At 45.1% G+C, this 25,418-nt stretch overlaps 1 protein-coding gene across 7 annotated transcripts in view; it reads right to left on the reverse strand.

Moving 5' to 3' along the window:
• Positions 1–25,418, reverse strand: part of NAB1 (NGFI-A binding protein 1) — a 317,129-nt gene that overhangs the window by 12,794 nt on the left and 278,917 nt on the right. For 5 of the 7 annotated variants that reach the window (XM_068244921.1, XM_068244920.1, XM_068244919.1 and 2 more), the window contains one exon: positions 20,903–20,990. The exons of the other annotated variants lie outside the window; for them this stretch is intronic. In XM_068244921.1, the coding sequence (XP_068101022.1) occupies positions 20,928–20,990 (63 nt within the window). In that variant the 3' untranslated portion in view covers positions 20,903–20,927. The remainder of the gene's footprint in view (positions 1–20,902; positions 20,991–25,418) is intronic. 7 annotated transcript variants of the gene reach the window in all.

Below are 25,418 nucleotides of genomic sequence, written 5' to 3' on the forward strand. Positions count from 1 at the left end.
TGCCCTGGCTAGGGACATCATTGATGAACCTTTATTTAAATTTCTACAGCAGACCAATCCCACCACGCCACATATGTATATTCTTCCCAAGATACATAAGACTCTACACCGTCCTCCTGGACGTCCCATTGTGGCGGGGGTGGGCTCGGTCTTTGTACCAATTGCACAATATTTGGACAAATTGCTTCAACCGTTTGTACATTCCCTTGATTCGTATTTGCAGGACACAGGGATGTTTCTGAATAAGTTGAGAGAGTTGCCACCTTTGGAGGGGGATGTGGCCTTGGTCACCTTGGATGTCGAGGGCCCTTTACACCTCCATCCCACATGATGGGGGTGTGGAGGCGGTCGACTGGTACCTTATGTTATATTCTGACTGTACCACCCCCCAGCGTAGGTTTTTGAAGCAACTGCTCGAAATTGTACTTAAAGAAAACTATTTTCAATTTGAGGGGCGGTTCTACGGACAGTTACGGGGGACAGCTATGGGTTCCAACGTGGCCCCCTCCTATGCAAACCTATTTATGGGGTTGTATGAAGAGTCGTTTGTTTATTTGAGCCCCCTTTTTCGCCAACATGCACTTTGCTGGTGGCGTTATATCGACGACGTGTTTTGCATATGGAGGGGGCCACGCTGTGCCCTGGATTCATTTATTGAGGAGTTGCACCAAAGATGTCCAGTGATTAAACTCACTGCTAATTGGGATACCAAGCAGTTGCCTTTTCTTGATGTATTGGTGTGCAACAGTGGGGGAATACTCTCCACTGATTTGTATACGAAACCGACGGACAGAAATTCCACCCTCCACTATGGTAGCTTTCACCCTGGTGGTGTGAAGGATGGAATCCCTGGGAGTCAGTTTTCTAGGGTGGAAAGGATCGTCAGTGATCCTGACAGATGTGCCGATCGGAAAAATGAATTACGTAATAAGTTTGTGAAAAGGGGATATCCATCTGAAATCCTTCAAGAGGGAAGATCTCGTCGATCCCGATGCAACAGGAGGGTGCCACGTATCCCTTTTGTCTCTACATATAATACGTGTAGCGACGTGATTGCGAGGGCGGTCCGAAGACATTGGCACTTGTTAAGGGATGGCTTCCCTACAGTGCCGGAATTTAAGTATCCCCCGAGAATGTCATTTCGACGTGCACCGACGCTCCGTGATAAATTACGACCTAAAACGGCACCTTCTGTTCAGGCTCACTTAGGTAGAACTGGAATGTTCCCCTGCCTGTCCTGCCATATGTGCAACAGTGTGATACGATGTAATACATTTACTCATCCCACCTTGGGCACTGTGTATCATGTCAGAGGGCACTATACTTGTAATTCAAGTTTTGTTGTGTATTTACTGAAGTGCCCATGTAGTTTCATTTATGTTGGCATGACTACACAGTGCCTGAGGATGAGGATTTCTGCTCATAAATCAACGATTCGCAAAGGCACGGCGGGACATGCAGTAGCGGAACATTTTAAGGCCTGTGGACACACTGTTTCTCAGCTTAGGGTAATGGCCATTGACGGGGTACCTACACAGTGGCGGGGAGGTGATAGACTCAAGGAGTTATTGCGAAGAGAGGCGGGTTGGATCAGGCGATTGGATGCTATGGGGAGGGCGGGACTCAATCGTGAGTTAGATTTGGGATTCTGTATTTAATTTATGGGTATTGTGATACTGTGTACCTCTATTTAGGATACTGTGATATTGGGTTTTATGGCTCTGCAACTGTCTTAATAATTATGTCATTTTGTTTTTATTTTCAGACCATTCGTGGGAGGTGATTTGAGGTATGAGGAGTTCCCCTTTAACCCTGCAGCGGTTTGGTGAGTGCTGCGGTCTTTTGTTTTTATGTTTATGCGCGCTCTGTTGCTATAGCAATAAGGGCGGCTACCTGGCCGCTGTAGCACCACCCTCCGTGATGATGCAGGGGCTGCTGAGCTATCTGGCAGCGTCTCGGCGCAAGTGATTCGCTGGGCCGATCAGCTGACTCAGCCATGTGACTGAGTCACATGACTGTGACGTCACACCGCTCTCCTCCGTGTATGGAGGCGGCGGTTTTCGGCATTTTGATGCGCCCATTCGCTTGCTAGAGATGCAGGCAGCGGTGGACCCTTATTTTTGACTGGTGAGTGTTTAAATTTAAATTTCCTTACTTGTCATTCGTCCATTTGGACGTGCTCAGTCTTCCACCAGGTCCTCCAGTACATACCTCCCATGATTGGGCACTGGTCCGTTTGGGGGCGGGATTTGCACTATATATGTATATGTTTGGGCACTATGTGTTTATATGATCGTCTAGCAACTTGACAAAGGCCATTGGAGGCCGAAACAACAGTTTGTTGTTGCTTATCATGTTTACATAATAAAGCTGTGAAAGAGCTATAACCCTACGGAGTGGTGCCGGTCCTTTTCGTGTGATTGAGTGCTACACCTTTTTAATTTTAGATTTTCTGGCGTAAGTAATACAATAATGTACAGAGCTGCATAATATGTTGGCACTTTATAAATACAATAAATAAATACATAAAAAACCTTATATTTTGTTAACCTTGCCATTGTCAAATGTTTAATCTGTACCTTGTTTAACATTTCAAGTACACTGTGTGGTGTCAGCAAGGTAAGACTACACTATATCCTAGTAGTAAATCAGTCAACTTAGTAAACATATGGGCACAGGCTGCTACATTTCCAACACATCTAGGAGACCCTTGAATCACTGAATCAAGTTTGGCTGAAAAATAGGCGACAGGCCTTAGAGCCATGCAATTGAGTAAGTACTCCTGTTGCATGTTCTTTGCTCTCATGGCAGGAAAGGAAACATTCTTTCTTGTAGTCGCGCAACCGGAACACTGGTGCGGTTACTATGGCTTGTTTGTAAGGCCTCAAAAGATGCTTTACCTGCTTCAGTGATTACAAATGATTCCTTGGAGATGCTCTCATAAAAAGGTGATTAGCTGAGATGCATTTGGGATCCAAACCCTGCAATAAATTACAAGACCCAGAAATGTTACACGTGGCAGACAGTTTTGTAATCTGTCTGTTGAAACCTTGTTACCTGTTTTTGCTAGATAAGATAACACAGTAAACTGAAATGTAAATGCAATACCACTTCTGATGTGCAGGTGACGCTTTAATACTCGTGTTTATGTATATTAACCCACAATCCTCTATGCTGTTTAGTCACTCTACTATATCCCTCTGTTATATCCCCATTCGTGTCTTCTTTAACCACTTGAGGACCTAGGGCTTTCTACCCCTTAAGGACCGGCCACTTTTTTTCCATTCAGACCACTGCAGCTTTCACGGTTTATTGCTCGCTCATACAACCTACCACCTAAATGAATTTTGGCTCCTTTTCTTGTCACTAATAAAGCTTTCTTTTGGTGCTATTTGATTGCTCCTGCGATTTTTACTTTTTATTATATTCATCAAAAAAGACATGAATTTTGGCAAAAAATGATTTTTTTAACTTTCTGTGCTGACATTTTTCAAATAAAGTAAAATTTCTGTATACATGCAGCGCGAAAAATGTGGACAAACATGTTTTTGATAAAAAAAAAACATTCAGTGTATATTTATTGGTTTGGGTAAAAGTTATAGCGTTTACAAACTATGGTGCAAAAAGTGAATTTTCCCATTTTCAAGCATCTCTGACTTTTCTGACCCCCTGTCATGTTTCATGAGGGGCTAGAATTCCAGGATAGTATAAATACCCCCCAAATGACCCCATTTTGGAAAGAAGACATCCCAAAGTATTCACTGAGAGGCATAGTGAGTTCATAGAAGATATTATTTTTTGTCACAAGTAAGCGGAAAATGACACTTTGTGAGGAAAAAAAAAAAAAGTTTCCATTTCTTCTAACTTGCGACAAAAAAAAATGAAATCTGCCACGGACTCACCATGCCCCTCTCTGAATACCTTGAAGGGTCTACTTTCCAAAATGGGGTCATTTGTGGGGTGTGTTTACTGTCCTGACATTTTGGGGGGTGCTAAATTGTAAGCACCCCTGTAAAGCCTAAAGGTGCTCATTGGACTTTGGACCCCTTAGCGCAGTTAGGCTGCAAAAAAGTGCCACACATGTGGTATTGACGTACTCAGGAGAAGTAGTATAATGTGTTTTGGGGTGTATTTTTACACATACCCATGCTGGGTGGGAGAAATATCTCTGTAAATGACAATTTGTTAATTTTTTTTACACACAATTGTCCATTTACAGAGATATTTCTCCCACTCAGCATGGGTATGTGTAAAAATACACCACAAAACACATTATACTACTTCTCCTGAGTACGGCGATACCACATGTGTGGCACTTTTTTGCACCCTAACTGCGCTAAAGGGCCCAAAGTCCAATGAGTACCTTTAGGATTTCACAGGTCATTTTGAGAAATTTCGTTTCAAGATTACTCCTCACGGTTTAGGGCCCCTAAAATGCCAGGGCAGTATAGGAACCCCACAAATGACCCCATTTTAGAAAGAAGACACCCCAAGGAATTCCGTTAGGAGTATGGTGAGTTCATAGAAGATTTTATTTTTTGTCAAAAGTTAGCGGAAAATGACACTTTGTGAAAAAACACAATTAAAATCAATTTCCGCTAACTTTTGACAAAAAATAAAATCTTCTATGAACTCACCATACTCCTAACAGGATACCTTGGGGTGTCTTCTTTCTAAAATGGGGTCATTTGTGGGGTTCCTATACTGCCCTGGCATTTTAGGGGCCCTAAACCGTGAGGAGTAGTCTTGAAACGAAATTTCTTAAAATGACCTGTGAAATCCTAAAGGTACTCATTGGACTTTGGGCCCTTTAGCGCAGTTAGGGTGCAAAAAAGTGCCACACATGTGGTATCGCCATACTCGGGAGAAGTAGTACAATGTGTTTTGGGGTGTATTTTTACACATACCCATGCTGGGTGGGAGAAATACCTCTGTAAATGGACAATTGTGTGTAAAAAAATCAAAAGATTGTCATTTACAGAGGTATTTCTCCCACCCAGCATGGGTATGTGTAAAAATACACCCCAAAACACATTGTACTACTTCTCCCGAGTACAGCGATACCACATGTGTGGCACTTTTTTGCACCCTAACTGCACTAAGGGGCCCAAAGTCCAATGAGTACCTTTAGGATTTCACAGGTCATTTTTGTTTCAAGACTACTCCTCACGGTTTAGGGCCCCTAAAATGCCAGGGCAGTATAGGAACCCCCACAAATGACCCCATTTTAGAAAGAAGACACCCCAAGGTATTCCGTTAGGAGTATGGTGAGTTCATAGAAGTTTTTATTTTTTTGTCACAAGTTAGCGGAAATTGATTTTAATAGTTTTTTTTCACAAAGTGTCATTTTCCGCTAACTTGTGACAAAAAATAAAATCTTCTATGAACTCACCATACTCCGTACGGAATACCTTTGGGTGTCTTCTTTCTAGAATGGGGTCATTTGTGGGGTTCCTATACTGCCCTGGCATTTTAGGGGCCCTAAACCGTGAGGAGTAGTCTTGAAACCAAATGTCGCAAAATGACCTGTGAAATCCTAAAGGTACTCATTGGACTTTGGGCCCCTTAGCGTACTTAGGGTGTAAAAAAGTGCCACACATGTGGTACCGCCGTACTCAGGAGAAGTAGTATAATGCGTTTTGGGGTGTATTTTTACACATACCCATGCTAAGTGGGAGAAATATCTCTGTAAATGACAATTGTTTGATTTTTTTACACACAATTGTCCATTTTACATAGAAATTTCTCCCACCCAGCATGGGTATGTGTAAAAATACACCCCAAAACACATTATACTACTTTTCCTGAGTACGGCGGTACCACATGTGTGACACTTTTTTGCAGCCTAGGTGCGCTAAGGGGCCCAACGTCCTATTCACAGGTCATTTTGAAGCATCTGTTTACTAGACTACTCCTCGCGGTTTAGGGCCCCTAAAATGCCAGGGCAGTATAGGAACCCCACAAGTGACCCCATTTTAGAAAGAAGACACCCCAAGGTATTCCGTTAGGTGTATGGCCAGTTCATAGAAGATTTTATTTTTTGTCACAAGTTAGTGAAAAATGACACTTTGTGAAAAAAAAACAATAAAAATTAATTTCCGCTAACTTTTGACAAAAAATAAAATCTTCTATGAGCTCGTCATACACGTAACAGAATACCTTGGGGTGTCTTTTTTTCTAAAATGGGGTCACTTGTGGGGTTCCTATACCGCCCTGGCATTTTACAGGCCCAAAACCGTGAGTAGTCTGGAAACCAAATGTCTCAAAATGACTGTTCAGGGGTATAAGCATCTGCAAATTTTGATGACAGGTGGTCTATGAGGGGCCGAATTTTGTGGAACCGGTCATAAGCAGGGTGGCCTTTTAGATGACAGGTTGTATTGGGCCTGATCTGATGGATAGGAGTGCTAGGGGGGTGACAGGAGGTGATTGATGGGTGTCTCAAGGTGTGATTAGAGGGGGGAATAGATGCAAGCAATGCACTGGCGAGGTGATCAGGGCTGGGGTCTGAGGGCATTCTGAGGGTGTGGGCGGGTGATTGAGTGCCCTAGGGGCAGATAGGGGTCTAATCTGATAGGTAGCAGTGACAGGGGGTGATTGATGGGTAATTAGTGGGTGTTTAGGGTAGAGAATAGATGGAAACACTGCGCTTGGGTGGTGATCTGATGTCGGATCTGCGGGCGATCTATTGGTGTGGGTGGGTGATCAGTTTGCCCGCAAGGGGCAGGTTAGGGGCTGATTGATGGGTGGCAGTGACAGCGGGTGATTAATGGGTGGCAGTGACAGGGGGTGATTGATGGGTGGCAGTGACAGGGGGTGATTGATGGGTGATTGATAGGTGATTGACAGGTAATCAGTGGGTTATTACAGGGGAGAACAGATGTAAATATTGCACTGGCGAATTGATAAGGGGGGGTCTGAGAGCAATCTGAGCGTGTAGGCGGGCGATTGGGTGCCCGCAAGGGGCAGATTAGGGTCTGATCTGACGGGTAACAGTGACAGGTGGTGATAGGGGGTGATTGATGGGTGATTGATGGGTAATTAGTGGGTGTTTAGAGGAGAGAATAGATGTAAACGCTGCGCTTGGGTGGTGATCTGATGTCGGATCTGCGGGCGATCTATTGGTGTGGGTGGGTGATCAGATTGCCCGCAAGGGGCAGGTTAGGGGCTGATTGTTGGGTGGCAGTGACAGGGGGTGATTGATGGGTGATAGGTGATTGGCAGGTGATTGACAGGTGATCAGTGGGTTATTACAGGGAAGGACAGATGTAATTAATGCACTGGCGAATTGATAAGGGGGGGGGGTCTAAGGGAAATCCGAGCGTGTGGGCGGGTGATTGGGTGCCCGCAAGGGGCAGATTAGGGTCTGATCTGATAGGTAACAGTGACAAGTGGTGATAGGGGGTGATTGATGGGTGATTGATGGGTAATCAGTGGGTGTTTAGAGAAGATAACAGATGTAAACGATACATTTGGGAGGTAATCTGACGGCGGGTTTGCGGGCGATCTAATGGTGTGGGTGGGTGATCAGATTGCCCGCAAGGGGCAGGTTAGGGGCTGATTGATGGGTGGCAGTGACAGGGGGTGACAGGGGGTGATTGATGGGTGATAGGTGATTGGCAGGTGATTGACAGGTGATCAGTGGGTTATTACAGGGAAGAACAGATGTAATTAATGCACTGGTGAATTGATAAGGGGGGGGTCAGAGGGCAATCTGAGCGTGTGGGCGGGTGATTGGGTGCCCGGAAGGGGCAGATTAGGGTCTGATCTGATAGGTAAAAGTGACAGGTGGTGATAGGGGGTGATTGATGGGTGATTGATGGGTAATTAGTGGGTGTTTAGAGGAGAGAATAGATGTAAACAATGGATTTGGGAGGTGATCTGATGTCGGATCTGCGGGCGATCTATTGGTGTGTGTGGGGGGGGGGGTGATCAGATTGCCCGCAAGGGGCAGGTTAGGGGCTGATTGATGGGTGGCAGTGACAGGGGGTGATTGACGGGTGATTGACAGGTGATGGACAGGTGATTGACAGGTGATCAGGGGGGATAGATGCATACAGTACATGGGGGGGGTCTGGGGGGGGGGTCTGGGGAGAATCTGAGGGGTGGGGGGGGTGGTCAGGAGGGAGCGGGGGGCAGGGGGGGGGATAAAAAAAAATAGCATTGACAGATAGTGACAGGGAGTGATTGATGGGTGATTAGGGGGGTGATTGGGTGCAAACAGGGGTCTGGGGGGTGGGCAGGGGGGGGTCTGATGGGTGCTGTGGGCGATCTGGGGCAGGGGGGGGGGGGAAATCAGTGTGCTTGGTGCAGACTAGGGTGGCTGCAGCCTGCCCTGGTGGTCCCTCGGACATTGGGACCACCAGGGCAGGAGGCAGCCTGTATAATACACTTTGTAAACATTACAAAGTGTATTATACACTTTGTATGCGGCGATCGTCGGGTTAACATCCCGCCGGCGCTTCCGTATGGCCGGCGGGATGTTGCGGCGGGTGAGCGGCGCCAGGCGGAGGCGGAGGATCGCGTCACGGATGACGCGATCGCTCCGCCCATGCCCATACAAGGACCGCCGCCAATTGTCAATACGGCGGTCCTTGCGGCGTCCACTTCCCGGCCGCCAATTGTATATACGGCGGTCGGGAAGTGGTTAAAATGCTTATGCTTCTTTAACAAATATGATACTTGCTGCTGCATTACTTCTCCATAGACAGTCTTTGCTCCTTTTCAAACCTTCCCTTTTCTTTTCAAGGCTGCACTACCAGCAAATGTTGCTGCACCTCTAGACATAGCTGCTCCAGCTCCAACACCTTACACCTTGATGCTTTCATCTGGCCACCCAGCAGGCAGTCGCCGCCTGGGGGCATACCTATACTGTCAAGTATAGAAGCACTCTACAACTTCCTTGTTTTTTTTTTCTTGCGATTCAGACATCTAAAGTTTTAACCTGAGGCATCAATCTCTTTCTTTCTAACCTCTTCTAATGGTGAGATACAAAATTCATAATCTACCTTTCCTTTTGGCATTTTTATTTTCTTACAAATCTCCTTAAAGGGGCAGTAGCCCACATACTGTTATTATCAGTCATCCATTCAATTGCTGTCTTACCTGCAAGGGGGTTTGAATCAAGCCTATCTTGATTTGTGTTAAGATGAGTGAAAACATTATTCCCCATCTTTACTTACTTACACAACTACTACTTTAAAAGTGCACTTTTTAACAAATGGGCCGGCCAGCCACTTACTTACACCTTTACTTCATAAAATAAACCTCCAAGCAGCGATGTTCTGACTGACAACCTTTAAATCACTAATGCCAAACCAACATCAACTTCACTCAGACCTTCCAACATACATAAATTTAGACCAAATATATTTTAAAAGGTTCCTTAGTACTTCATGTCAGTCCAGTCTATTTACAGTCAATTTTTATGCAAGCGTAAATGCTTTTTACACAGTAGGGAAACCGTCAGATCCGAACCCTTAGATCTGCTGCCGACCCACTTACAGGCTAATCAGCAGATTCTAGCGAAAAGTATGCTTTCACTAGCTGCTGAGGTTGTAATTCATTAACTAGCATAGACTGAACTGAAACAAAGTTTCAAGGCGGACAAGACAGGTGTTTAGACACTGCTACAAAGCGTCTATGTACAATCCTGTCTTACTGATACATATTACGGTCTAAAAGTTGCATCAAAACCACTTCCCATTGCCTCCTTAATACAGAAAAAAAATCACTGATTAAACCAACAAACCTAAACAGCACATATTAACAATCATCAACCAGTTTCTACAGAATACAGCAACCTGTGTATGATCTATTTATAACACTCTACAACCTTTTTGAAAAGACACGCATAAACAACAAAGTTACAGCTACAAATTACATCAACTTTGCACTGTAAAGTATTACACATGCATTTTCAGAATGACAATTAATAAACCCCACATACAATGTTTGATTACATAAAAACAAACACCACAGACAAGACAAATACATCCAAGTAGCCAAGGTTCAGTTTTTGCGAGGCATTAATACTCACCCAGACCAGACGAGGCTGTGAGAGAGGAGACAGAGATATATAGGAGCTAAGTCAAGCGGTGCTTACCAGATTGACGGACCGGGTCGGACTGGGACACTAAGGGCCCACCAGGAAAGCTTTAACCTGGGCCCCCCCCCCCCCCCCCCAATTCCTTCTCCCCCATTTTGTGGTGGTTGGATAGTGTAATGGTTAAGGGCTCTGCCTCTGATGTAGGAGTCCTGGGTTCAAATCCTGGCTCTTCCTACTCAGTAAGCCAGCACCTATTCAGTAAGGAGTTCATTGGGCAAGTCTCCCTAACACGGCTACTGCCTACTGAGTGCGCTCTAGTGGCTGCCTCGCAAGCGCTTTGAGTCCGACAGGAGAAAGGCGCTATACAAAAAAAGGAATTATTATTATTATTATTATTTTGGACTCACATGCACATGTACCCTAGAAATTTTGCATTATGTATATATACATAATTTAGTAGGACATTAGATTATGGTAGGGAATAGATTGTGAACACTTCTGAGGACAGTCCCCAACAGGGAGATGTCCACATGCGGCGCGCAACAAAAATAAATGGGTGTCACCATGCACTGGAACATGGGCGTGGTCATGATGGGTCATGGGCAGACTTAAAAATACACAAAATAAAAAAAATACACAAAATAACAAACAAAATACACAAAATAAGTAGCAGTGTTATTCACAGAGATTGGTGAGGCCAAACACCTCTAATCATACGTTGGCTAATGGACGCCGAATTTTTTCTTTACAAAGAAGATCACACGGACACCAGCTACATGTTTGCAAACCAGATCCTCCTTCTTTAATAATGAAAGTATTCATGTTTTTATAGCATTACAGTCACATAAAGCATTATGTCATTAAGTTAATAATTACAATATGGCGTGATTGGCTCATATTCCTAACTTTCATACCTGTCAGCTAATAAATTTGCTAAAGACTGCAGAAATACAGTTATCTAACTGACATGTCCTGAATTTATCCCTATCTAGTTTTGGTCAGCTAATTTAAGCAAGATAGAGAGAGAGAATAAACTTTAGAAACATTAGTTCCCCTTATCTAGTTTCTATTTCCCCACCAGATACTGTGAAGAGAGGAATAATTTCAGACTTTTCCTTACTGTATTAGAAATCTAAGAGAACCTGTCTGCTTAGACTAAGAAGGATATATAGCTAAGTATAGCTATAATCTAAGGCAGTGCTGTCCGCCAGGCCGCCTGCTGCGGCCCGCTCGTCTCCGTGAGCTGCAGGCATGGCTCTCTGCTGTGTCCCCCGGCTGGCGCTGCCTCAGATCAGACCTCACAGATCACGGCGACTGAAGAGAGCAGAGTGCGCATGGTACCCGCATACACGGAGTACGTCACATGCGGAAGTGACATCATTAGTCACTTCCGCATGTGAAGTTCCTCCGCGCGGGTGCTATGCGCACCTCTGCCTGCTTCAGTCGCCGCGATCTGTGAGGTCTGAGCTGAGGCAGCGCCAGCGGGGACAACGGATGGGAGAGGACAGCGCTAAAGGTAACGGGTGAGGCACTGACTGGACACCTCGCTATCTAACTTGGGGGGCACCTGTCACTATCTAACTTGGGGGGCACCTGTCACTATCTAACTTGGGGGGCACCTGTCACTATCTAACTTGAGGGGGAAACCTGTCACTATCGAACTTAGGGGGCACCTGTCACTACCTCAGCTAGGGGGCACCTGTCACTATCTCAGCTGGGGGGCACCTGTCACTATCTCAGCTGTGGGGCACCTGTCACTATCTCAGCTGGGACAGCGCTAAAGCTAAAGGAGAGGACAGCGCTAAAGGTAACGGGCGAGGCACTGACTGGACACCTCACTATCTAACTTGGGGGGCACCTGTCACGATCTAACTTGGGGGGCACCTGTCACTATCTAACTTGAGGGGGAAACCTGTCACTATCGAACTTAGGGGGCACCTGTCACTACCTCAGCTGGGGGGCACCTGTCACTATCTCAGCTGGGGGGCACCTGTCACTATCTCAGCTGGGGGGCACCTGTCACTATCTACCTTGGGGGGCACCTGTCACTATCTCAGCTGGGGGGCACCTGTCACTATCTTAGCTGGGGGGCACCTGTCACTATCTAACTTGGGGGGCACCTGTCACTATCTCAGCTGGGGGGCACCTGTCACTACCTCAGCTGGAGTCTGTAGAGGACAAGGGGAGGAAAAGGAGGGGGAGAGCGCACTCAATAGACAATTTGAGAAAAATGGTTAGCCAACCGTGGAATAATCTCACCTGAGATTCTTGCCGATTAGCCCATATGGGTTGGTCGGCTGAAGAGCTTTTGTCCCACTCAGAACCGGGGACCAGGCAGCGATCTTCCTCCACAAGATGTACTGGCACATATGCTCCTCCGTCCACTGAACTTCAGTCCTGGATCAGATGTATTTCCACTCCTCGCAGATGCTACCTACCACTATAGGCGGCCGCATTTATGCATAGGAGTGTCTGCACAAAGGTGTCTTGGATGTGCAGGGGGGATCAGATTTGTGCCTATAATACTCCACGCAGCTCTGTATGCTTTACACTTGTAAGCCACAGGCTGCAGGAGCTCTTGGAGCCAGGACCTGGCTGTTTGTGTGAGGAGTAATGGCTGAGAGAAACTCCACTCTGCGTGTCTTGCACAAGCAAGCAGCAGGCACCTGGAGGTAAGTTTGTGAGCTGACAAGCAAGTGCGTGGTAGAAAGGATAAAAGGCGGCTGCTGTGTAGTGTAGTTAAAAGTATTTATTCTAATAAACAGCAACGCGTTTCCGAGAGCTCAACTCTCTTTCATCAGGCTAAAATATTGGTTACAAAGTAACAAGTTTTAAATACTTGATGTCACATGACACAGGGTTTGAATTAGCCAATCCCCCATCAATATGCAAATGTGTTAATAAACCAAGATGCATAGCAGCTTAAGATAATGCTCAACGTAAGTGTGTAATACTCACAGTGAGAGGGGTATATAATAGAGCACAGCTTAAACCACACATGTTAGCACCTTCTAAAAGTGAACACACAAGGATCTGGCTCCCATGATAGAGTAGTGCCAAAAGGCACTGATTGCAAGAATCAAAAACGTAAGACTGGGTCTATCTTACAAGCGGTGTTTTAAGCTGATGGAGATGAAAAATGCGGTTGTATTAGTTTACCTGGCATATCACCTTTGAAAAGCATTGGCAGGGTTTCTTGGTCAAATAAACCAATTTGGAGTGCTACAAAATATCATACTGTGTACAAAAAAATCAGAATAAGGGAGGAAAGGGGAAATTTGCAAATATAATTCTTGTTAAGACCTTTTACTTTGGAGGGTGGCTTGCAATGTATGAAAAACCAACAGGTGGCAGTATAGTTTCCAAATGGAATGTTTAAGGTTTTAAATGGTTATAAATTCCCTTTGGCCACTAGATGGTGTCCGGTTGGGATTTTGCTTCCCAAATCTATTAACACATGTGCATTTACACCATGAATAGCAGGATTCAGCGTTTAAAATATGTTTTTTATGTTTACACACCTCCTGTATATTTATAAAAATAGAACCAATTGTAAAAAAATAGTTGTAAAAAAATAATATAAAAAAAAAAAAAAAATTATCTATGCAGGTGGATGATGATAAACAATAAATGAATGATAAAAAGTTCTGCTAGTAAAATTTTGTTATTTCCTTTAGTTTGACATGTTTTCTAATGCTATATTAAAGGGATACTTAAGTCAAAAATAAAAAATGAATTTTACTCACCTGGGGCATCCCTCAGCCCCCCGAAGCTGGATGGTGCCCTCGCAGCCCCGCTCCGATCCTCCTGTCTCCGCCGGCGGCTACTTCCGGGTTCGGCGACAGCCGCCGACAGGCTGGGAACGCGAGTGATTCTCCGCGTTCCCAGCCGCTATATCACCCTCTATGCTGCTATAGCATATAACATATACGCTATAGCAGCATAAAGGGTGATATAGCGGCTGGGAACGCGGAGAATCAGCCGCGTTCCCATCCTGTCAGCGGCTGTCGCCGAACCCGGAAGTAGCCGCCGGCGGGGACAGGAGGATCGGAGCAAGGCTGCGAGGGCACCATACAGCTTCAGGGGGCTTAGGGATGCCCCAGGTGAGTAAAAATCATTTTTTATTTTTGACTTAAGTATCCCTTTAAGTCCGTTTGGAGTTAGAGTTTCCATCTGCAGAATCTAGTATGTTTCTCTATTGCACATAGCCCTAAAGCGGTTAAATTTGTTTGTATCCAGAATCTGTTCCATAATAGTTATTTTCATTTTTCCATAATCTCTCATATGCATTTGATCATAGTGTTTTGATACGCTGTGTTTAGAATAACCTTTCTTAATGTTTTCCCTGTGTTTGTTTATTCGTTTGTGTAATGGTTGTTTAGTGCGGCCTATGTATTGAAGGCCACAAGGGCACTCCAACATATAGATAACATAATCACTTTTACATGTGAGGTGTTGATGGATAGGCCAACTTCTATTATTGACTTTTGAGTCAAAATTCTTTTTGTTATTCTCAATATTTTTGCAACAAAGGCACTTGTTCTTTTTGCAACTAAAATTTCCAATTGCTTTTTTGGTCCTTTCTTGTATTGGATTTGATGTTTCTAAAGGTTTAAGTCTGCTTCGCGCTATTATATTACGGATAGTCTTTCCCCTTCTAAAAGTGATTCTTGGTTTAATAGGTAAAATTGTTTTTAAAATTGGGTCTTTAAGTAGTAGGTCCCAGTGTTTTTCTATGATAGCTCTGCACTCATTATGTTGGCTGGAAAAATTAATTATAAAGTTGAGATATCTTTTTTTGTTAGTTTGTTCATTCACAGTTTTCTCCTTTTGTAGCAGGCAATCTTGTTGAGTGAGGTTGGCCGCTTTGGCTAAGGCATCGTCCACAATTTTGTTTGGGTATTTCTTATGCAGAAATCGTTTCTTCACAATTTCTGATTGGTCAACAAAGTCACTATTTTGCGTGCAGTTTCTCCGTATTCTCTTAAATTGTCCATATGGAACATTTTTTAACCATGGTTTATAATGTTCGCTGGTATAGTTCAAGTAACCATTACAATCAGTTTGTTTAAAAAATGTTTTTGTAATAATCTTTTGTGTTGAGTGATCAATGTAAATGGTCAAATCCAAAAAGTCGATGGTGGTCGGATGTATATTTGCTGTGAAGGAGAGTCCAAACTGATTTAGATTGAGATAAGTGATGTATTCCTTTAATTCTTCTTCTGTGCCTTGCCATATGCAGATAATATCATCAATTAATCTTTTATGTAGGACCAGGTTCGCACCATAGGGATTGCTGGGAGACCAGATTAAAGTGTCTTCCAGCCAGCCCACATAAAGATTTGCAAAACTTGGTGCGAACCTGGTCCCCATTGCCGTCCCTCTCGTCTGTAAATAAATAGCTCCTAAAAAACTAAAATAATTGGATTTCAAGATAAAATCAATCGATTCAATAATAAAATCTTTTTGAATACTTGGCATAAGTGGATCACCTTCCAGAAAATATGCAATTCCCTGGAGTCCTTTATCTTGGGGTATATTGCTGTAAAGGGAACATACATCTAAGGTGACCCATATGTAGTTTGGTTGCCATTTAATCTGTTCTAAAGAAGTAATGGTGTGTGTGGTATCTTTTAAATAAGCTGGCAGTGCTTTTACGAATTTCTGTAGATGTAAATCTATGAGATGAGAGAGATTACACGTAATTGAATGAATTCCTGAGATGATCGGGCGTCCTGGCGGGTTTAATGGGTCTTTGTGGATCTTTGGTAGGTGGTAAAAGAAAGGGGTTTGTGGTGTTAATACTGTTAACAATTTTTGTTCATCTTACCAAAGATGAACAAAAATTTTTAACAGTATTAACACCACAAACCCCTTTCTTTTACCACCTACCAAAGATCCACAAAGACCCATTAAGACCCATCTGGATGTTCATTTCATGAAAATGTATCAAAAAGCTAAAATAGTGTCAAGAGGTTTAAGATCAACTATCCAATCCGCCTTTATGGAAGACACAACCTTTACAGATGATTGGGATAACTTTTGGGATTTAAAATCCTTAGAAGCAATGGATTTAATCATCAAGAAACGCACGGACATTATACAAGAACTTCAACCGGAAATACAACAATGTACAAAAAAACTGGAACCGTTTTCTATGGAGGATGTATACAAACAATGGAACAAAAAAATTAGTCACAGATTACATCAACTGGAAAAAGATACATATCATTCTAAATTAACCAAATTCAGGCGGGATCAGGAGGACTATCAGCATGGCTTTACAAGAGTATTCTGATTTTTTAGTACACAGTATGATATTTTGTAGCACTCCAAATTGGTTTATTTGACCAAGAAACCCTGCCAATGCTTTTCAAAGGTGATATGCCAGGTAAACTAATACAACCGCATTTTTCATCTCCATCAGCTTAAAACACAGCTTGTAAGATAGACCCAGTCTTACGTCTTTGATTCTTGCAATCAGTGCCTTTTGGCACTACTCTATCATGGGAGCCAGATCCTTGTGTGTTCACTTTTAGAAGGTGCTAACATGTGTGGTTTAAGCTGTGCTCTATTATATACCCCTCTCACTGTGAGTATTACACACTTACGGTGAGCATTATCTTAAGCTGCTATGCATCTTGGTTTATTAACACATTTGCATATTGATGGGGGATTGGCTAATTCAAACCCTGTGTCATGTGACATCAAGTATTTAAAACTTGTTACTTTGTAACCAATATTTTAGCCTGATGAAAGAGAGTTGAGCTCTCGGAAACGCGTTGCTGTTTATTAGAATAAACACTTTTAACTACACTACACGGCAGCCGCCTTTTATCCTTTCTACCACGCACTTGCTTGTCAGCTCACAAACTTACCTCCAGGTGCCTGCTGCTTGCTTGTGCAAGACACGCAGAGTGGAGTTTCTCTCAGCCATTACTCCTCACACAAACAGCCAGGTCCTGGCTCCAAGAGCTCCTGCAGCCTGTGGCTTACAAGTGTAAAGCATACAGAGCTGCGTGGAGTATTATAGGCACAAATCTGATCCCTACTGCACATCCAAGACACCTTTGTGCAGACACTCCTATGCATAAATGCGGCCGCCTATAGCGGTAGGTAGCATCTGCGAGGAGTGGAAATACATCTGATCCAGGACTGAAGTTCAGTGGACGGAGGAGCATATGTGCCAGTACATCTTGTGGAGGAAGATCACTGAAAAGACCTGGTCCCCGGTTCTGAGTGGGACAAAAGCTCTTCAGCCGACCAACCCATATGGGCTAATCGGCAAGAATCTCAGGTGAGATTATTCCACAGTTGGCTAACCATTTTTCTCAAATTGTCTATTGAGTGCGCTCTCCACCTCCTTTTCCTCCCCTTGTCCTCTACAGATATCTTCACCACCCAGAGTGGCTTTTAAAGGAGCAGCACCAACTAACATACTTTGTCTATACTTTACATCGGTATTGCCAAGATCGCACCCTCTGTCGAGTACAGAGGTCAAACAACCCTTTCTTCCTCTACCTCAGCTGGGGGGCACCTGTCACTATCTTAGCTGGGGGGCACCTGTCACTATCTCAGCTGGGGGGCACCTGTCACTATCTCAGCTGGGGGTCACCTGTCACTATCTCAGCTGGGGGGCACCTGTCACTATCTCAGCTGGGGGGCACCTGTCACTACCTCAGCTGGGGGGCACCTGTCACTATCTAACTTGGGGGGGGCACCTGTCACTATCTCAGCTGGGGGCACCTGTCACTAACTTGGGGGGCACCCAGGGCTGTGGAGTCGGTCCCAAAATCCATTGACTCCGACTCCTCAGTTTAGGATTCCACCGACTCCGACTCCGACTTCACGACTCCGACTCCTCTAATTTGCATATTACAATTTTGTTGATTAAAAGTATGTAACATGAAATTCGTCTCTTAACTGCCAACGCTTAGGAATTTTACAAGACAACTGAAGTGAGAAGGATATGTAGACTACTATATTTATTCCCTTTAGACTAAAACTAGTCCTTGGTAAGAGTACTTGTAAAAGGTACAAACCGGAACAAAGAACATCTATCAGGCCCTAGGCAGTGTAAGTGTGGGTACATGTAAGAATGATGTGCAGGTACTCTGCAGGGGAATGAGGAGATTGTAAACAGACAACACCTCTGTGTTCAATGTGCACAGCATTCTCAGTGGATTCCCTGCAGCTCTGTGGGGAGTGCATATGTAGAGTATAGTACTACTGTGTAACAAAGTAAACCTGAGACAGATGAAATTAAAGTTTTATACATACCTGGGGCTTCCTCCAGCCGCCTTCAGGATAATCAGTCCCTCGTTGTCCTCCTCCGCCACCTGGATCTTCTGCTATGAGTCCAGGTACTTGAGCCAGTCAGGCGTAGTGCGCATGCACACACTCCGCCGCCAGGAGCATACTACACCTGTGCAGCACTATTGCGCAGGTGCAGAATGTTCCTGGCTGTGGGAGCGGCATGCGGCCGGACAGCGCTGACTGGCTGAATTACCAGGACTCATAGCAGAAGATCCGGGTGGTGGAGGACAGCGAGGGACTGATTAGCCTGAAGGGGGCTGGAGGAAGCCCCAGGTATGTATAAAACTTTACTTTTCATCCGTCTCAGTTACCCTTTAATTTGTAGTCACCAAACCAAATTTTAACAACATATCAAATTATTTGATTTCATCAGCAAAGGGAGTGCATACATTTGCATAAATCAGCATCAATGCAGAATTATTTCCATCTCGTTGACCATCTCTATTAGTGACACAGCTACACATCAGGCTTTATTCTTACAGCATAGATGTTATTTAGTATATATAAGAGATTCCTGTGTACACATCATATATACAGTCACAATCAGATATGTATATCTGACCTTAAAAATACGGGGACTGCTTTATTGAAGCAGCACAAGTAACTAATTTTGATTGGTTTATTTCATTTTTGTGGACTAAGCACAGCTATTACTGTATATATACTGTATATATACATTATTTTTAATGACTATTATCTGAGAAATAGAACATTTTATCATATTTTTTATTTTAATTACAGTTACAAATTCATTAGGAGTCGGAGTCGGAGTCAGTGCATTTTTTCCCGACTCCGACTCCAGGCACCCAAAATTGCCCGACTCCACGACTCCGACTCCACGACTCCGACTCCACAGCCCTGGGGGCACCTGTCACTATCTAACTTGGGGGGCACCTGTCACTACCTCAGCTGGGGGGACACCTGTCACTATCTAACTGGGGGGCAGCTATCACTACCTCATCTGGGGGGACGCCTGTCACTACCTCATCCGGCCACACCACAGCATCACCGCCAGCCCGGCCACAGCATCACTGCAAGGCTTTTCAGCCCACACATCATCCCCAATCCGGCCAAAACAGTATAGCCAGGCACAGCAGCCAGTAGAGGAGAATTTAAAAGCCAGGTGAGAGGTGTCTACCATATTAAGGGGGCATTCTGCCTATTTATGTGAAATGCTGTCTATTTATGTGCCTCATGATTGCTGAATTTGTCTTGTTGGGTGCCTCATGATTTGTTGGGGGCATCATGATTGCTGAATTTGTCTTGTTGGGGGCCTCAGGATTGCTGAATGTGTCTTGTTGGGAGCCTCATGATTTGTTGGGGGCCTCATGATTGCTAAATTTGTCTTGTTGGGGGCATCATGATTGCTGAATGTATCTTGTTGGGGGCCTCATGATTGCTGAATTTGTGTTGTTGGGGGTCACATGATTGCTAACTGCGAGACTATGGGAAAAGATGAATCATCATCATATGAGACAATAGCATTAAACCTACTTTTTTAGCTTTTTAAAACGGAAAATAAAACTGTGAGGTTCTAAAAAAAAAGAATACATTTTTCAGGAGTAGGATGGATGAAATTGTTTATCTTCACAGTTTATTTTCAACTTGGATTTTCCATAATGTTCATGTATGAGTTAAAACGTTTGTATGTAGTTTAAATTGCTGTTGCCACTTTGCGATAAAGTGACTTTTGGGTTGCAGTTTGGGCACTCTGCCTCCAAAAGGTTCGCCACTACTGTCATGATCTAATGTCCCACATTGCTAACTTCATGTAAATTTGTCTCCACCCGTGGCCACACCCACATTCTGGTCCATGGCCACACCCATTTTTCGGCGTGCCGCTCTATGCACAATGGAACCCTTGTTTCGATGCATACTTGAATTGCATTTTGTGGGGATCTGCTGGCAAGTGCATTGCATTTTGTGGAAAGTGCTGCCAATCTAATTGTCCTTTAATTGCATTTTTTTCCTGGCGGGGGGTCTGCGGCTCCAGCAAGAACCTTCGGCCCTCCACCATGGGATCTGAAAAAAAAATGGCCCTCCATGCCCATGAAGTTGGACAGCACTGATCTAAGGTATATTGATGAAACCCTCACAGTGGTGTGTGACAATGGCAGCAATCTCCTTTCCGCTTTGAATTTGGGAAAGCTGACACATATACCCTGCATGGCACATGTGCTGAATCTAGTCATTCAAAGATTTGTGTCAAAGTACTCAGGCTTAGAGGACGTTCTGAAGCAGGCCAGGAAGTTGTGTAGGCATTTCAGGCGGTCTTACGCGGCCATGGCACGCTTTGCGGACATTCAGCAGAGAAACTACTTGCCAGTGAGATGCTTGATATGTGATAGCCTGACTTGCTGGAATTCGACCCTGGTCATGTTCTCTCACCTGCTAGAACAGGAGAGAGCCGTCACCCAGTACCTGTACAATTACAGTAAAAGGACACAATCTGGGGAGATGGGGATGTTGTGGCCCAACAACTGGACACTGATGCAAAATGCATGCAGGCTCATGCGGCCGTTTGAGGAGGTGACCAACCTGGTGAGTCGCAGTGAAGGCACCATCAGCGACTTGATCCCGTATGCTTACTTCCTGGAGCATGCCGTGCGTAGAGTGGTGGATCAAGCTGTGGAGGAGCGTGAAGAGGAACAGTTACGGCAGGTACAGTTGTGGGAGCAATTTTCATCAGATTCAGACGTTTCCTCAACAACTGCGGCAGCACAGAGGGGGGAGGAGGGGGAAGAGTAGTGTGGGGAAGAGGAGTCAGACTCGGATGATGAGGAAGGTGTTTATTTGGAGGAGGAGGAGGCAGCGGCAGAAGAACAACCACAGCAGGCGTCACAGGGGGCTTGTGCTGCTCGACGTTCCCGTGGTATTTTTCGTGGCTGGGGGGAGGAGGAGGACTTACCTGACGTCACTGAGGAAGAGCAAAAGGAGATGGATAGTACGTCTGCATCCAACTTTGTGCAGATGGCGTCTTTCATGCTGTCCAGCCTGTTGAGGGACCCCCGTATAAAGAAACTCAAGGGGAATGAGCTGGCCACGCTACTAGACCTTCGGTATAGGCACAAAGTGGCGGACATGTTACCAACTCACCAGAAGGCAGAAAGGATGCAGCACATGCAGAACAAGCTGGCAACTATGCTTTACAATGCGTTTAAAGGTCATGTCACAGCACAACGCAATAAAGGTACCACTACCAGTAATCCTCCTCCCTCCCATGTCCACGCAGGCAAGGACAGGATGCTCCAGCGATCTCATGGTGATGTCGGACATGCAGACATTCTTTAGTCCAACGCCTCGCCTTAGCGCTTCCGGATCCACCCTCCACCAACGATTGGACCGGCAGGTAGCCGACTACCAAGCCTTAATTGTGGATGTAGACACTGTGAGCAGTTATGAACCCTTGGACTACTGGGTGCGCAGGCTTGACCTGTGGAGAGACCTGTCCCAATTTACCATCCAAATTCTGTCTTGCCCTGCCTCAAGCGTCCTGTCAGAAAGGACCTTCAGCGCAGCTGTAGGCATTGCCACTGAGAAGAGAAGTCACCTAAGTCACAAAAGTGTTCAGTACCTCACCTTTATCAAAATTAATGAGGCATGGATCCCGGAGGGCTACTGCCCGCCCGAAGACTAAGTCAGTCCCCACACACAGCATCTCTGCCTGCACGCTGGTGACTGGTTGCCTGCCCTAAGACTAAGTCGCTTCCCACACAGCACCTCTGCCCGCAGGCCACTTGACTGCCTTCTCTGCCACCACCAACAGGGTCCAGGACTCCAGGCGGATTCCTGAATTTTTTAGGCCGCTGCTAGCAGCGGCCGCTATAATGATTTTTCTGGTGCGTGTATATGCCTGCCTAATTTTTCTGGCTGCACTGCGGCTGCAACAACTAAATAAAAGGCATGTACATGTGTCACAATGGGGCTAGCGTATCACAATGAAGCAATGACCGCTGGCTATATGAGTGTCTCGGGGGGTGGCACACCAAAGTTAATAAGGTCGTTGCTTCATTGTGGACAGACCAAATTTGATCAGCTGGACAGTCACTGTTCTGTCTTTCAGCTACCTCAGCCCGGCCACCATATGGGCTGAAGAGCCGCCATCACCTGCACTCTCGTCATGGTGCGCACCAGTCCAGCACAGCCGTCACTACACAAACAGCTGTTTGCAGTCACTGCATACCTTTCACTGCATCTTTGACTGCACATTGTATTATACCTGGCAGTCAGTGCATATCTTTCACTTAAATGGATGGCAAAATTGCCCTCCATAACTGATTCTCGTTAATGGATTTAAAGTTGATTCATCTCACATATACAGCAGGGCCTTAAAGGGACTCCGAGCAGTGCAGAAACTATGGAAAGATGCATATCATTTTAAAGCTCTCTTTCTCCCCTTTCCAATGATATACAAACCACCGCCCTACGCCTTTTAGTTTTCACTATTTTCGCGATTGAAATTGCCGCAGCCGCGATTTCGATCGTGAAAATAGAGAAAACTAAAACGCGTAGGGCGACGATTTATGTGTCGTCAGAAAGAGGAGAAAGAGAGCTTTAAAATGATATCCATCTTTCCATAGTTACATTGTATTACACAGGGTGACTTTTTCTCAAAGTCAGCAGCTCCATTCAGCAGAATGGAGCTGCTGACTTTAGGAAACACCTAAAAATCAGAGGTTCGGGTCATCTCTACTTACAAGTGCCTCTTTGATTTCATTGTAAACAAGATGACTGAAATGATCAAAATCAATGTCAAACTGGACAAAACACTAAATTTCAGTGGGGGTTGAATAATTTTGAACACAACTGTATACTAGGGGTGGGGGGGCACATCTGCTACCTATACTTAGAGAACACATCTGCTACCTATACTAGAGGGGGCTGCCTATTAGTGGGGGTACATCTGCTATCTATATTGAGGGGGCTGCCCAATACCGGGGGCACATCAGCTACTTATACTGGGGGAGAACATCTGCTACCTATACTGGGGGAGGAACAAACCTGCTACCGCTCCTTTGGGGAGCAACCTATCACTGGGGTCACCTCTGGCCTCTTAAAATTAGAGGTTTAAATCTGGCTATTGATGGGGCGTTTTCTCTGACTGCCTTATACTTGGTGGCGCAACTAATTCAAGGATGCACCTCAGCCTACTTTATACTGGGGGTACCTTTGGCTACCTCATAGTGCGGAGCACCTCTGGCTACCTAATACTATTAGGGGAAATAGCATGGTCGTGTAGTGGTTAGCACTCTTGCCTTGCAGTGCTGGGTCACAGGTTCAAATCCCAGCCAGGGTGCTATCTGCACAGAATTAGTATGTTCTACCTGTGTCTGTGTGGGTTTGCACTCCAGTTTCCTCCCACATACAAAAAAACCATACAGATAAGTTAATTGGCCATACACTACACGATACATACACAGACATATGACTATGGTAGGGATTAGACTGTAAGCCCCTCTGAGGGACAGTTAAGTGACTAAACAATATACTCTGTACAGGGCTGTGGAAGATGTCGACACTATATAAATACTAAATAATAATAATACTATTGGGGTACATCTGACTACCTAATATAATTTGGGGTACACATCTGACTAATACTAAAATCTAGGGGCACACCTGGCTACCTAATACTACTATGGGGGGAGGGAGTCATACATCGCTTCCTAATACTGCTATCTGGGGACGATCAGGGCTACCTAATACTGCTAAAAAGGAGGCTGGGGGCGAGGCAGGGCTTTTCAGCGCACACAAGGTGTTGCATAGCACCTGAGTTTGACGTGGCTATAGCAGCAATGTTATGTGGGTAATTCGGTGATGAAGCAATTGCCGGACCCTGAATTACTAGGAAGAAGGGGAATAGCAATTAACCCATCCCGGAATTTCACTGTCAGCAGGGTGAGCCATCATTCGTCTCACCCTGTGCCAAAGTGATCAGGCCGCAAAGTGGCTATTAAATTCTGGGAACCACAAGGTTTTCTTATAACATTGGTGTTGCCTGCAGATAAAAGACTGAAAAGAATGAATTTCAGTCTCCCATTGCCTGTTGAACTAAGATCTTCCAAATTGCTTGAGCACCGCTTTAACCGAGAAAGGAAGGCTGGAAAGAGGGGTCCAAAGTCACTTAAGAGGAGAAAAATAATGCTGCTGCGCTGCCGCTTCCAATCCCATTAATTGCTGCTTTGCAGGGCATTGGTATCTTAATGTTACACTTTATAGAGAATTTATGTGTGCATCAAACCAAGTAACACCTGACAAATCTGGCGTTGCAAATTTGGCCTAATTGGCTATTCACGAGACTTAGCTCATGCAAATATGCATTTGCTTTCGCATGCCAAAGTTTGCAGGGTTAAAAGCAATACCGCAAAGCAGTTGCACTGCGGGAATTACAGTAGTTCATGCTACATTAGCATTATCCAGGAGCGCCACGGGAAGGCTTTCCAATGCCCCCATACAACCGGGGTGCCGCGAGGCCCCAAGCTCTCTCACTGCCTGGAAACCACAGCAACATCCCAGAGGGGGAGGCTGGGAGGTGCAGGCGCCCCCCCCCCCCCCAAGCATGGGCAGCGCCAGGAAGAGCTGCTCGCACCTGCCTCCCGAAATTAAAAAAACGGCACTTACCTTAACGTCCACTGCGTTCTGCTACATGAGCACGACTTGGGAGCAAACACAGAGAAAGGAGTGAAGCATGGGCCACTATAAGCTTTGGAGCTCAGAGCTGGCTTTTACACAACACTCCAAGGGGGGGGGGGAGGGCAGGCGCAGACAGCTCGCTCCAGGGCTCTCACCTCCTAGAACAAGCCATCCACCACCCGCCTCCAACGGGGGATAGAAATGAAACACTACACTTTATAGAGAATTTATGTGTGCATCAAACCAAGTAACACCTGACAAATCTGGCTGCAATGTGGCATCATGATTTTCCACTGGCAATTTATGACACCTAGAGGTGCTAGGCTACATGTTGGGTCTTTCCAACAGAAAGTGTTGCTAGACCTGCTGAGAAAGAACAACCCATTTGTAAACTAATCAACACTATACTTGTACAGGACCT

This window comes from Hyperolius riggenbachi, chromosome 7, assembly GCF_040937935.1.
Source record: "Hyperolius riggenbachi isolate aHypRig1 chromosome 7, aHypRig1.pri, whole genome shotgun sequence".
Lineage (NCBI taxonomy): Eukaryota > Metazoa > Chordata > Amphibia > Anura > Hyperoliidae > Hyperolius > Hyperolius riggenbachi.